At 42.9% G+C, this 14,549-nt stretch overlaps 1 protein-coding gene across 3 annotated transcripts; it reads right to left on the reverse strand.

Moving 5' to 3' along the window:
• Positions 1–380: 380 nt before the first annotated feature.
• On the reverse strand, positions 381–13,530 carry LOC127441644 (CMRF35-like molecule 1). Of its 3 annotated transcripts, XM_051699266.1 has the most exons (11): positions 13,241–13,530; positions 12,731–13,045; positions 12,545–12,589; positions 12,281–12,451; positions 12,134–12,164; positions 11,916–11,975; positions 11,688–11,794; positions 11,539–11,591; positions 1,168–1,230; positions 988–1,065; positions 381–900 (listed from the first exon to the last, which is right to left on the reverse strand). In XM_051699266.1, the coding sequence occupies exons 1-11, from the start codon at positions 13,299–13,301 to the stop codon at positions 853–855; spliced, it is 1,032 nt and encodes a 343-aa protein (XP_051555226.1). In that variant the 5' UTR covers positions 13,302–13,530; the 3' UTR covers positions 381–852. The 3 variants fall into 3 exon arrangements, with proteins under 3 accessions (XP_051555226.1, XP_051555224.1, XP_051555225.1); XM_051699264.1 differs by having other exon boundaries at positions 12,281–12,589; positions 13,241–13,508; XM_051699265.1 differs by having other exon boundaries at positions 1,168–1,227; positions 12,281–12,589; positions 13,241–13,487.
• Positions 13,531–14,549: the final 1,019 nt, after the last annotated feature.

Consider the following 14,549-nt stretch of genomic DNA (forward strand, 5'->3'; position numbering starts at 1 on the left):
GTTTGTCAGCTAGCTGTTAAGATGTTAGCTAGTGAATGTTTGGAAGCTTATCCGTCCATTCCTTGCAAATCCATTTGTAGTAGCTACCTAGGTCCATCCCAGGCTATGTTCAGACTGGCAGCAAAAATCAGATTTTTGTTATGCGTCTCAGTCTGAACGGTCAAATCGGATTTTATGTGGGGTTTTTTTTTTTTTCATCATTTGTTGTGTGACGGGGTGGTATGTCAGGTGTTTTCACAGCTACTGATAGTGCACCATCATAAACACAACACGTTAACATAATGAAACGGCATTTTAGCAAGAATTCACCACGTGATAAGCAACTGAACATTAGCATGAAAGAAAGATTGGTTTTTTAATTAAATAATATCAGAAAGATGGTAATTAGAAATAGAAATCTTTATTGCATATTGAAACAATTGGATATATTAAAAATGAATGACTGTGAAAGAACACAAGTGTTGGGTGATGACTGCCCAAAATAACTTGTCCAGAATACATGGTGAAGTGTTCCATTCACATGTGGAAATACAATTTTAAGGTCAGTAATACATCTCTTTCTCCAATGAAATATTTATTAATAATAATGAAATAATCATATCATCACTCTAATCTAATGCATCACCATCACAGCTGTATTGTCCCATCTAAAATTGAAATTAACTCTAGAAAAAGTTTAAAACATAACTGGGAATGACATTTAACCTTCATATTTTTCTCAGAAATAGGGCAAGGTTCACCAAATTCAAGTTTGTGTAACAAAACGGCATTAAGAGGGACAATAAGGACCTCGCCTGGGGCACCAAAGTATTTCCTGCTCATAGTATGTATCCAGTAAGGGACTGTTGTGGATCAGCGTTGTGCCACAGTGCTGTAGATTACACCATCTGCTGGACAGTGCTGGAAGTATTGGATAATTTTAAAAATATGGCAGATAGCATTAAAATACATGAAATAAAATGTTCAATGTTTGTCTGTAAAACTTACTGCTTTACACTGCTTTGTAGGAGCATATGCAATGGTGCTGTATGTTACATCTGTGCTGGGCTCCAGTGAAGACGAAATCTGTAATTAACCATAATTGCTTACCACTTAAATCTTTCTTTGTTTTTAATGTATCATATTTGTGAGATATCATGTCGTGGTATGAATATATGGTCAACTTACATTTGGATTGTCATCATTTACAGTGCTGTATATATCTGCATCTTTTAGGGTAGAGGAGACCTGCATTTCACACAATCATAGACAAAACAATAAATTAAAGTATAAAGGAAATAAAAACTAGTGATACAAAATATATCGTCATCCAATATACAGAGGTGGAAAGTAATTAATTACAGCTACTCTCGTTACAGTACTTGAGTACATTTTCCAAATATTTCTACTTTTTTAAGTATAAATAAATAATAGTACTTTTACTTGAGTTGATTAAAAATTAAGTATTCAGCTTCGCTACAGTTATTTTTCACCACAATTAAAAAGTAAAAAAAAAAAAAAAACATTTCTCAATTTTTGGGAAGAACAAATCGGCAAGTTATAAGCGCTAAATCTATTTATAAACTAAAACCTGCTGTGCACGGCACAACGGAAGCCCGCAGGGCACTGCATCATGAGCATAGCAGCTTGCATAAACTGCTGCCAGTGTCCTCTCTTCTCTAGCTTCTCCAAGACTTCTGCCCTGTCACTACAAAATAACTGTAATACTGTGATTTTCTGCATATTTTATTTTATTCTGGAAAGGATCTGTTCATTCAGGTACGAGGAAACCGTCTGAACACGTTTAACCACTGATCAAACTTCACTTGTTTTTAAGGTAGGAAATGTTTTAACTTTGTCAAACATTAACACAATGTAGTTTGACATACAGGTGCATCTCAATAAATTACAATGTTGTGGAAAAGTTCATTTATTTCAGTAATTCAACTCAAATTGTGAAACTTGTGTATTAAATAAATTCAATGCACACAGATTGAAGTAGTTTAAGTCTTTGGTTCTTTTAATTGTGATGATTTTGGCTCACATTTAACAAAAACCCACCAATTCACTATCTCAAAAAATTAGAATATGGTGACATGCCAATCAACTAATCAACTCAAAACACCTGCAAAGGTTTCCTGAGCCTTCAAAATGGTCTCTCAGTTAGGTTCACTAAGCTACACAATCATGGGGAAGACTGCTGATCTGACAGTTGTCCAGATGACAATCATTGACACCCTTCACAAGGAGGGTAAGCCACAAACATTCATTGCCAAAAAAGCTGGCTGTTCACAGAGTGCTGTATTCAAGCATGTTAACAGAAAGTTAAGTGGAAGGAAAAAGTGTGGAAGAAAAAGATGCACAACCAACCTAGAGAACCACAGCCTTATGAGAATTGTCAAGCAAAATCGATTCAAGAATTTGGGTGAACTTCACAAGGAATGGACTGAGGCTGGGGTCAAGGCATCAAGAGCCACCACACACAGACGTGTCAAGGAATTTGGCTACAGTTGTTGTATTCCTCTTGTTAAGCCACTCCTGAACCACAAACAACGTCAGAGGCGTCTTACCTGGGCTAAGGAGAAGAAGAACTGGACTGTTGCCCAGTGGTCCAAAGTCCTCTTTTCAGATGAGAGCAAGTTTTGTATTTCATTTGGAAACCAAGGTCCTAGAGTCTGGAGGAAGGGTGGAGAAGCTCATAGCCCAAGTTGCTTGAAGTCCAGTGTTAAGTTTCCACAGTCTGTGATGATTTGGGGTGCAATATCATCTGCTGGTGTTGGTCCATTGTGTTTTTTGAAAACCAAAGTCACTGCACCTGTTTACCAAGAAATTTTGGAGCACTTCATGCTTCCTTCTGCTGACCAGCTTTTTAAAGATGCTGATTTCATTTTCCAGCAGGATTTGGCACCTGCCCACACTGCCAAAAGCACCAAAAGTCGGTTAAATGACCATTGTGTTGGTGTGCTTGACTGGTCAGCAAACTCACCAGACCTGAACCCCATAGAGAATCTATGGGGTATTGTCAAGAGGAAAATGAGAAACAAGAGACCAAAAAATGCAGATGAGCTGAAGGCCACTGTCAAAGAAACCTGGGCTTCCATACCACCTCAGCAGTGCCACAAACTGATCACCTCCATGCCACGCCAAATTGAGGCAGTAATTAAAGCAAAAGGAGCCCCTACCAAGTATTGAGTACATATACAGTAAATGAACATACTTTCCAGAAGGCCAACAATTCACTAAAAATGTTTTTTTTATTGGTCTTATGATGTATTCTAATTTTTTGAGAGAGTGAATTGGTGGGTTTTTGTTAAATGTGAGCCAAAATCATCACAATTAAAAGAACCAAAGACTTAAACTACTTCAGTCTGTGTGCACTGAATTTATTTAATACACGAGTTTCACAATTTGAGTTGAATTACTGAAATAAATGAACTTTTCCACGACATTCTAATTTATTGAGATGCACCTGTATATGTGGGGATACCTTGTTTACTTGCTACTATATGTCTAAAACAAACTTTTTAAATACCTTAGAAAGATACAATGCCGATAGTGTTGGCAATTAACGTGGACTTGGGGCAAAAATGCCATCGAAATTGACAAAAATATCCCCGCAATTCAAAATATGGGGGCAAAAAATGTCTACGCAACGAGTTCCTGTGAATTATTAATAATATCTGATGTAGTTACAATTACATACTTTGCGATCTTTCTTTTGACTTCTGACTGAACATTATTTTTTCCCCGCCATCCGGTTTCTCGCATCATCGCGCCCACAGACAGTTGATAACAGTTTGCTTAATAATCTCATTCCAAATCTGGATAATTGCTGCAATATCATAGAGGAAACATCTTCTCCTCTATGATATTGCATTATACTAGTTTTGTACAGAATGTTAACTTATTAGCCAAAATACTTGGACATAAGTGAATGAGAATAAACCTGAAATAGGATTATGTTTCAGTCACAATGCACATTGTGTAGTTTAGAGACGATTTAGAGACATTTAGAATGTTACAAATGGCTATTTTTTAAATATTTAAATAAATGTTGTATTCTTAAATTGTTCTGTTTGTCCAACAATTCTCTTGCAGCAATGCAGGTCTTTGGCATTTAGAAGCTGCTAGTTTAGGACCTGTGAGGAGTCTGTTTCTCAAACTAGAGACTGTGATTTACTTGTCTTTTTGTTGTGCATCTGGCTGTCCATTTCCCTCTCTATCCTGGTTAGAGATTCTTTTTTCAAAACAGTAATGCACAGAATAGCCTTTATCTCTCTAAAACAATAGACTTTAGAAGAAAATAGAATTGCAGGAGAAATGCGTTTCTTTATGCCTATTTTTAAAACCAAAATTTGACTTGCAAATGTAAAGCAGCTTGTAAGAACTCAATACCTCTGCAAATGGGGGGAAAAAACACTGTACTGTGATTTCGGCATGGTAGCGCAACCATTTTCAATTGTTCTAATGAAACGAAAATCTTCTTGAGTACCAAATTAGCACTTTAGAATGCTTTTTTAGGAATAGGTGACATATGTTTGCCATCATGGGTTAAGAAAAATTGGAATAAATAGCACTTAAAACAATTATTTCAAACTGTAATAATAATTTTCAATGAATGATTTTGACAGTATTTTTGATCAATTTAATGCATCCATGGTGAAAGGAAGCATCAATTTCTTTCAAGAACAAAAATATCTTTGTGTTCTAAAAATGGAAGCGTATATACTATATATAATATAATTTTCATAAAGTAACTTGTAACGTAATTACTTCTGCAAACTACTTATTTACTCTTAAGTCATAATATTTCTCAGTACTTCTACTTGTACTCAAGTGAATTATTTCTTCAGTAGCAGTACTTTTACTTGAGTAAAAACAAAAATCAGTACTCTTTCCACCACTGCCAATATATCATTGGTCAAAAAACTGGAAAATCGTCATGGTTACTTGTGTAACGTCCGTTCCCTGATGGAGGGAACGAGACATTATGTCGATGTAGTGACACTAGGGGTCACTCTTGGGAGCCCGAGACACCTCTGGTCTTTGATAAAAGGCTAATGAAAATTGGTGAGTTGTATTTGCATGCCACTCCCCCGAACATACGGGTATAAAAGGAGCTGGTATGCAACCACTCATTCAGGTTTTATGTTGAGGAGCCGAGACAAGGTCCGGCCATTTCAGCAGGTAGTTCAGTGTTGTGGCATGGGGGACACAACGTCTCGTTCCCTCCATCAGGGAATGGAGGTTACGCAAGTAACCATGACATTCCAAATCTGTCACACACTCAGCCTTGTGTCGATGTAGTGACACAAGGGGTTCCTATACAAAACGCTGCAACTGTCTGAACTGTGTTATGTGAACTGGGCAGACAACTGTGTGCCTCGTAGCCAGCGCACCAGGCCGACACGTAACCTCCCCTAACATAGTTATGAGTGTCGAACGGCTCTTTGGGGAAAAGTCGACTACCCAAAAGATAGAGAAAGGCTAGCCCAGTCGTGGCCTCTTTTCCCCTTCCTTTTTTTTCCACTCCCTAAAAAAAAGGGGGATTATCCAATTGGGCCAACCAGGTCTATTCGGGGGGTGTCCCTCCCAAGGGGAGGACACCGCGAAGGCCACACATCGCCCAGAGAGAGGGGGGATATTTAAGTGGAAAATACATCACATGGTCTTGCCGATCATGTGGAGAAGTCTCATGGTAAGTCCTACCCAATGGGGGAGGAGTTACTACAAACACGGAGACTGTGGCAGAGGGGCCTCTGCCCAAGGAAGATGGAGTGGTGGTAGCGTAGTGGACTAAAGCACTGAACTGGTAAGCAGAAGGTTGTTGGCTCAATCCCCACAGCCACCACCATTGTGTCCTTGAGCAAGGCACTTAACTCCAGGTTGCTCCAGGGGGATTGTCCTTGTAATAAGGGCACTGTAAGACGCTTTGGATAAAAGCATCTGCCAAATGCATAAATGTAAATGTAAGACACAGTTTGCCAACAAGGAAACGAATTAGCGGAAGATATACATCGCATGGGGTTGCCTACAGGGAACCGCCACATGCAGAGCACCTACCCCAGAACAGGGCTTTTAGTTAGCACGTGTACTGGGCCGGCAGCGAGTCTGCCACAGGGCTCGGAGGAAGTCAACCAGGGAACATAGTTTGTGAACACTACTGGGAGTTAATGGCATATGTCTTCAGCTCAGAGGAGGTGAAAGGTGCTATGTGCAAGCAATACACCCGCCCGGCTATCCCGGGCTTATCCGCTTGTATTGCGTGCCACTACCCGGGACGAAACCGGTTCCACCCGGAGGTTGTAGAACCTCGCAAAGGTGTTGGGTGTTGACCAGCCCACTGCTCTGCAAATGTCTGTTAGAGAGGCAGCCCTGGCCAGGGCCCAGGAGGCCGCTACACCCCTGGTAGAAATGGCTCGTAGCCCTACCGGGGGCAGCACGTCCTGGGCGTGATATTCCATAGCTATGGCGTCAATGAGCCAGTGGGTGATCCTCTGCATGGAGACAGCACTTCCTTTCCGCTGTGCACCAAAGCAGACAAAGAGCTGCTCAGAGATCCTAAAGCTCTGTGTGCCATCCAAATAGATGCGTAAAGTGTACACCGGACACAGCAATGACAGGGCTGGGTCTGCCTCCTCCTGGGGCAGCGTTCGCATGTTCACCACCTGGTCCCTAAAAGGGGTCGTGGGAACCTTGGGCACATAGCCCGGTCGGGGTCTCAAGATCATGTGAGAGTAGCCCGGACCGAACTCCAGGCATGTTTTGCTGACAGAGAATGCTTGCAGGTCTCCTACCCTCTTGAGGGAAGTGAGTGCAGTCAGGAGGGCAGTCTTCAAGGAGAGTGCCTTAAGCTCAGCTGACTGCAAAGGCTCAAGGGGGGCTCTCTGTAGACCCTGAATAACTACAGAGAGGTCCCATGAGGGAACGAGGTGTGGTCTGGAGTTGTTCAGCCTCCTGGCGCCTCTCAGGAACCTGATGATCAGGTCGTGCTTCCCTAAGGACTTACCATCCACTGTGTCATGATGTGCTGCTATAGCGGCTACGTACACCTTCAAGGTGGAAGGGGACAGCTGCCATTCCAACCTCTCCTGCAGGAAGGAATGCACCGATCCGACTGCACATCTCTGGGGGTCTTCCCGTCGGGAAGAATACCACTTAGCGAACAGATGCCACTTACAGGCATACAGGCGCCTCGTAGAGGGGGCCCTAGCCTGAGAGATCGTGTCTACCACCGCAGGTCAGGGGCCAGCTGTGTGCCAGCGCGTCTATACCGAGAGATGCCTCCATCAGGGCGTACCAGAGCGGGCAGTGGGAGGTTCTTGGGAGGCGAACAGGTCTACCTGTGCCTGTCCGAATCGACTCCAGATCAGCTGGACCACCTGAGGGTGGAGTCTCCACTCTCCCCTGAAAGTAACCTGCCATGACAGCGTGTCCGCTGCAGTGTTGAGGTCACCCGGGATGTGAGTGGCTCGCAGCGACTTGAGGTGCTGCTGACTCCAGAGGAGGAGACGGCAGGCGAGTTGTGACATACAATGAGAGCGCAGACCGCCTTGGCGGTTGACATATGCTACCATTGCCGTGTTGTCTGTCCGAACTAACACATGCTTGCCCTGGATCAACGGCCAGAACCTCCATGGGGCGAGCAGAATTGCCAGCAACTCGAGGCAGTTGATGTGCCAATGCAGTTGTGGACCAGTCCACAAGGCGGCAGCTGTGTGCCCATTGCAAATGGCACCCCAGCCCATCTTGGAGGTGTCTGCCATGACCACGACGCGCCTGGTCTAGGGGAACACCTGCAGGTAGAAACGTGAAGTCGGTCCAAGGGCTGAAGAGGTGGTGACAGATGCCCACGGTGCCATGCCCATCTTGGGACTCGAGTCTCAAGCCAGTGCTGTAGCAGTCTCATATGCATCAACCCGAGCGGAGTGGCCACCGCTGAGGATGCCATATGCCCCAGGAGCCTCTGAAAATTTTCAAATGCTGTTTTCTGTTTGAACGCCTTCAAATAGGTCAGCACCGACTGTGCGCGCTCATTCGTGAGGCGCACCGTTAAAGAGACTGAGTCCAACTCCAAACCGAGAAAAGAGATGCTCTGAACCAGGAGGAGCTTGCTCTTTTCCCAGTTGACCCAAAGCCCTAGTTGGCTGAGGTGCGAGAGCACCAGGTCCCTGTGTGCACACTACACATCCCGAGAGTGAGCTAGGATTAGCCAACCATTGGGATAGTTGAGGATGCGAATGCCCACTTCCCTTAGCAGGCCAAGGGCTGCCTCTGCAACCTTCGTAAAGACACGTGGGAACAAGGACTGACCGAAAGGGAGGACCTTGTACTGATATGCCCGACCCTCGAATGCAAACCGCAGGAAGGGTGTTTGTCGAGGTAGAATCGAGACGTGGAAGTATGCGTCCTTCAGGTCTACTGCCGCGAACCAATCTTGATGCCGGATGCTCACTAGAGTGCGTCTTTGCATCAGCATCTAGGATGGGAGTCTGTGTAAAGCCCAGTTCAGTACTCGCAGGTCCAAGATTGGCCGCAACCCACCACCTTTTTCCGGTACAATGAAGTAGGGGCTGTAAAACCCCTTCTTCATCTCGACCGGAGGGACAATCTTGTCAGATGTACCGGTGGGTGGGGCCTCGTGGTGGGGTGGAGCCTGAGGTGCCACACCGTGTCGTGGCCATGCTGAGTTCAGGGACATCGAAGTACTTACCTGGCTCCTTGTGACCACCCGTGGAACAGCCTGGGACGGGGGAGGAAGAGGCCTGTCCTCGTGACCCGTGGAGACTGTCACATCGGGGGCGGATTTGTGCCACAGCTGGGCACTCAGGGGTGGGGAGACCGCCGCTGGAGTGCCAAACCTGCAAAATAGAGTGGTGGACGGTGGTCGTGATGACAGCTGTGCACACCAGATATGTGACCCAGGGAACAAGGAAACCGCTCTTGCTAAACTCTTGGGTACTGCAGTAACTTGGGCATGCAGCAAAATTAAATGCAAAGGTAACAATAGATTCTCCTCCCTGCCCTCGACTGGGGGATGGAGTGGTCTGCTTACCAGCTCCAGATCAGCGGGTTTCGTCGTCCCTGGGTCGCCCGTCTCAGGGGCGCTTCGAAGCCTTTCGCGGGTTCTTGGCGGCCGTGAGACTGGTGGCGTCTGCTTCCTGCGGAGGGCTCCACGCCGGGCCGGGCCGCAGGGGCAGGCTGCAGTGGAGCTGGTGCAGTCACCGCAGGGGGACGCCCTTGGCGACGAGCAGACGGGGTGCAGGATCTTGAGCTGCGCCGGGGTAGGATGTGCCGGATAACCTCCGTCTGCTGCTTCACTGCTGAGAACTGCTGGGCAAAGTCCTCGGTGTCACCGGACTGGCCAACTTGGGAAATGGGGGCAGCAAGGAACCATGCCTTGTCGGCCTCACCCATCTCAACCAGGCTGAGCCAAAGGTGGCATTCCTGGACCACCAAGGTGGACATCACCCGTCAGAGAGACCACGCCGTGACCCGGAGAGCGAGGTCGGTCGCCAAGCGCAGCTCCTGCATCAATTCTGGGGTGGAACTACCCTCGTGCAGTTCCTTTAGCACCTTGGCGGACTTGCAGGAGAGCCATGGCATGCAGGGTGGAGGCAGCTTGTCCAGCGGCACCGTAGGCCTTGGCCATAAGTGACGACGTAAACCTACAGGCCTTGGACGGGAGCTTTGGGCGCCCACGCCAGGTGGTGGTGCTCTGCGGGCATAGGTGCACCGCGAGCGCCTTTATACACCGGGGGGACTGCCGAATAGCCCTTGGCCGCCCCAACATCGAGGGTAGTGAGGGCGGGGAAGCTGAAAGATCGGGACCGGGCAGTAAAAAGTGCCTCCCACAACCTTGTCAGGAATGGGGGAGGGGCGTGGTTTTGAGCGGCACCGTGAGCCCAGGAACCAATCATCGAGCCGCGAGGGTTCAGGGGAGAGCAGAGGGTTTCACTCTAGCCCGACGCTCGTGGCAGTTCGGGGGAGTGGCATGCAAATACCACTCGCCAATTTTCATTGGCCTTTTATCAAAGACCAGAGGAGTCTCGGGCTCCCAAGAGTGACCCCTAGTGTCACTACATCAGCACAACATCGAGTGAGTGACAGATAGGGAACTAAATATTATTTCTGTGCTGATATATATATATTTTCAGAGAAAATTAAAAAAAATATTTTCTTGCAGCAGATAATCTGACTGTCTGCAGCTTCTCTTCTTGCAGGCAGTCTCAAACATCAATAACACAATAGTGTGTGTAACAGAAATATAGTGTTAAAAGCCAATCTAGCATGTCAATCTGTGAGAAATATTTCAACATCTATGTTTTATATTTTGTTTTGGGCTCGTTTTAATTGGGATCATCGGCTGTTTGTGTTTTGTTAAGGAATAAATGAAAAGGTGACAAAAATAAATAAATAAATAAAAAATAAAAAAAATACTGTAGTGCAGGGGTCGGCAACTTTTTTGATATGGAGTGCCATTTTTTATTTTCCTGGTCAATGGCTGTGCCAATGCCCCAACCCCAACATTATGACACATGACTATCTTATTCTTATTATGATTATTACAATCATATTTAATAATGTAAATGAGACCGAGTATGCACAGATGCACACACACATAACATACACACAAACCATTGCTGCACACAGGTCTGGCCGCTGGCAGAAAAATTACACCACATATAGAGAGATTTGTGTTTGCATCGTGTTTGCATTGTGTGTTTTGTTTTTTAACGTTTGTAACATGCTGTTAATTTATCGTTTCATTTAGGTTCCATTTATTAGTTCACCTTTTTGTTGTACATTATTCCGTCTCTGTTTAATTTAGCAATTCATCAGCAACACCATAAATATTTTAAAATCTACGCAATTGTAATGTCATTATTTTTTCTTTCAAATCAGAAAAATCACACATTTGTAATATAGACACACTTGTGGTTGACTTTACAGCCAACAAACTTTAAGAGTTAGTCAGATTGTGAAGCTTACAATGACACTTATTTTGTGTCAAGTGTGTAGTTTTTAATTAATTAGCTAACAGTTCCCATTTTAAGGGTTAAAAGTTAAAATGATCAGTTATCAGTATCGGTATCGGCCACAGTAAGCTGCGAGTTATTGGTATCTGCCCATAAATTCCATATTGGTGCATCCCTACTAAAACACAATATCAATTTGTTAGAAAAATGCTAATCTTTCTGCTTGAACATTGATAAGAATTTAGCAATTTGAATAATCTGACAATATTTGTATAGGATCCTAAAGAGCGACTTTCATGATTTTCAACTATTTCAATTTTCAATAAAAATTAAATAAAATAATAATAATAATAATAATAATTTAATAATTTCCAAAATGTTCAAAAAATGTCCACAAGTCTAATTAGCACAACTCTCCTCAACAAGCTACATGATTTAGGGTACCATCCATGTCCACAGCAGAAATGGAGTTAACAAATTAAATCCCAGAGTTTTAAACTTCGGGATGTAACTTGTTCAAATCACTCAGCCCAACTATGAGCAATGATGCTTGCTTTAGAAACCATCACAAATCACTTACTGTGTCAGTCGTCCTAGTGCTGTTCCTCTCTCTAATTTGGTTTACATTTTCCTCTTTGAAAAGGAGAAGAAAGTATATATTACATTAACAGAATTCAGATAAATTGATTTTGAAACAACACTTTAAAATCGAGTACAGGTCAAACTAACTGTGTCTCCTTCTCCATCTCCGGGTGAGAACACAGACCAGAATACTTGTAAATAGTATCAACAGTGCTGCTGATATTGAAAGCCACACAAACAGAAATGCATTAGTCCTGTGGGGAAGAAGGAAACATTTTAAAAGCGGTTCATTGTAAGAACATTCATTATGCATGCAACATTCATTATATTATTATTTAGGCTTCGTCTTATTTTAAACAATCATGTTTGAGATACTTTTTCTGTTCTTCACTAGTGGTGACTCCATTTCTAGTTTCAGAATTTCCTGTTTCACTTCTGCGAAAACAGAAAAGACAGTGTTGAAAAATCATTTGTGGGATTGAGGATGTGTTGATGCTGAAGAAATGGAAGCATGGCAACAAAAAATTAACATTTTTATCAGAAATATGATGTTCGGTATTTATCATGACAATATGAAAAGTTTGAATACGTACGTGTCTTTCTCAGTGCCAATCGTCACAGTTGCTGTCAGAAGTAGAAAAAGTGCAGATCAATTTTAGTTGCTTTTTTTTATTTAGCAACTAAACCTTTTAGTGTAGATTATTTTATAGTATATTATAGATTATTATTGACTGTTTGACCTGGTTTTCGTTCAGTAATAGTGAGTTGAACAGGGATTAGTAGGTCTTGTACAGCACACCAGTACCAGCCAGAATCACTCATTGTCAGTCCAGTCATCACCACAGTGAAGGATTCTCTCCCATCATCACTGATCTGGACTGATGAATTCTGGGATGTGTCAGTCCTCCTCTCTGTGTAACAGCACTGATCTTTATATCTGCACCACTGTTTCTTTTCTTTATTATATCCAGAACTGTAGAGACACTGAACACTGATATTACCACCTTCCTGTCCAGTTACTCTGCTGTTCACCACAGAGAGATCAGGTACTGAACACACAGACAGATGTTATTTGAGATGACCATTTTACATGATTTATAAGAGATTGAGAGGTCATAGAAATTGTCTATTTAAAAAGGTAAGACAATTTGATATTGAAATGTGATTATATAAAGTGTAAAATCTCATACCAGGTAAAACATAGAGATAAAGATTTGTGACCAACATTATTGGTTGTTCGTCAGTCTCCACAGCACAACAATAATATGCATTGTGTTTCTCCTGCAGGTTTCTCATAGTCAAAGTAAAGAGACTCTGATCAGGATAATCAATTACTGACAGATTCTCCTCTGTGGTGTTTGTGTATATAGAAGATGGATTGTTGCTTGAGTACCAGTATTTCCTCTGCTGTGTGTATTTCCTGTCATAATGACATGGGATAGTAACAGATCCTCCAGTCTGAATAGATAATAAATATCTTGATCCACCACTATCACATTCAACACCTGAACAAACACCACAAACATTTATGACAGTGGAGACTAACACAATAATCACTTTTTAAACAGTAAAATTCTCACATAAAACACATGAGACATGTAAAATCTACATGAACTTGTACACTTGAATGTGTAACTAATATTACACTACTAAATAGTGTCAGTTGAAATCAAGCAAAGCACAAGATTTCATACTCTCACCTAAAATGAGGTAAAAGCAGATCAGGGTGTAGAAAATAGACACCTTTCCGTATGTGAACATTTTGTAAGTTTCTCTTACTGAATTTCAGTTTGTAACTGTGGCTTTAGTAACTGGTTCACTTCCCCTTTTTGTCCTTGTATAATATTACTCATGCACAGCAGACAAAATTATCTAGATGTCTTGCAACACCTTGCTAAAAGCAGGAAGGTAGATTAAAACATATTTCTACATCTCTTTAAAGTCGTCATATTCCAAACATTGTTTTATTTTGAATACATGTCTGTTTCACTTGTAGATACATTAATCATACCAGTCTGAATATAAACATTTGTGATGTCGTGTTTGAAACTGTTTTGCATTACAAAAGGTAAACCACAGTAAACCAATGAACCACTGTGAGGTTCTGGTGGCTTTTTATAGAGATCACATATACTGTAAAACTCTTGCACACTGTTCTTCGAAAACTTTTAATTCCACTTGATAAATGCTGCAGGTTAGCTAAATTCAGCGGTGGCAGATCTAAATTTCAGAATAATTAACAGGACTGATGTAAGTTTGAACGCATGAAACTGTGAATAAGATTTAAGAGTTATGGTGGGGTAAGATTTATAGCGAATAACGACTTCATTAAACTCATTTTGGTCTGTTCCTCACACAAAGCTATTGTATGGTTCCAGAAGACTTGGAAAATAGTGCAGAAGTCATATGGACTACTTTTATTGTGCTTCTTTTTTTGTGTGTGTGTGTGTGTGTTTTATAGCCATTGCTCACTGTATACTTCACTGAATGGAAAAGAGTAGATAGAACACCTCTGTTCGTGTGTCACAGAATAAATAAAATCATACAGCTTTGGAATTATATCAGGGTTAGTGAATGTTGGCAGAAATGTGATTTATGAGTGAATGCAGAAAACTAAGTCACAGGGATCAAGAACAAAATGGCCCTTTAACTACAAAGTTTACTTACAGTCTTTTCTTGTGTTCACAGGTTGCACAAAACCCAAGGGTAATGACTATACAGGGGCAGAGCTAGGGCTTAGCCAGGGGTGGCTGTGGCCACCATGGACCAAAGCCTGGTCACCCCATTGGCCACCCCACTCACAATTGCCATTTTGGTCATTTTTTGTCTTGGGCACAATTTCGATTTTTAGAGGTAGAACCATCTACGTACAACCGCAACACACAGGAGACGTAACGTGTGCACACCAAGGTCGCTGCACCTCCGTCCCAGGTGTCTCTATATCCACTCCTCTCCGTTTTTGTATCCACGCGCCTCCACTTTCAACACCAACAACCCCCCCCCCCCCCC

Source organism: Myxocyprinus asiaticus, chromosome 5, assembly GCF_019703515.2.
Source record: "Myxocyprinus asiaticus isolate MX2 ecotype Aquarium Trade chromosome 5, UBuf_Myxa_2, whole genome shotgun sequence".
In the NCBI taxonomy this organism is placed as follows: Eukaryota; Metazoa; Chordata; class Actinopteri; order Cypriniformes; family Catostomidae; genus Myxocyprinus; species Myxocyprinus asiaticus.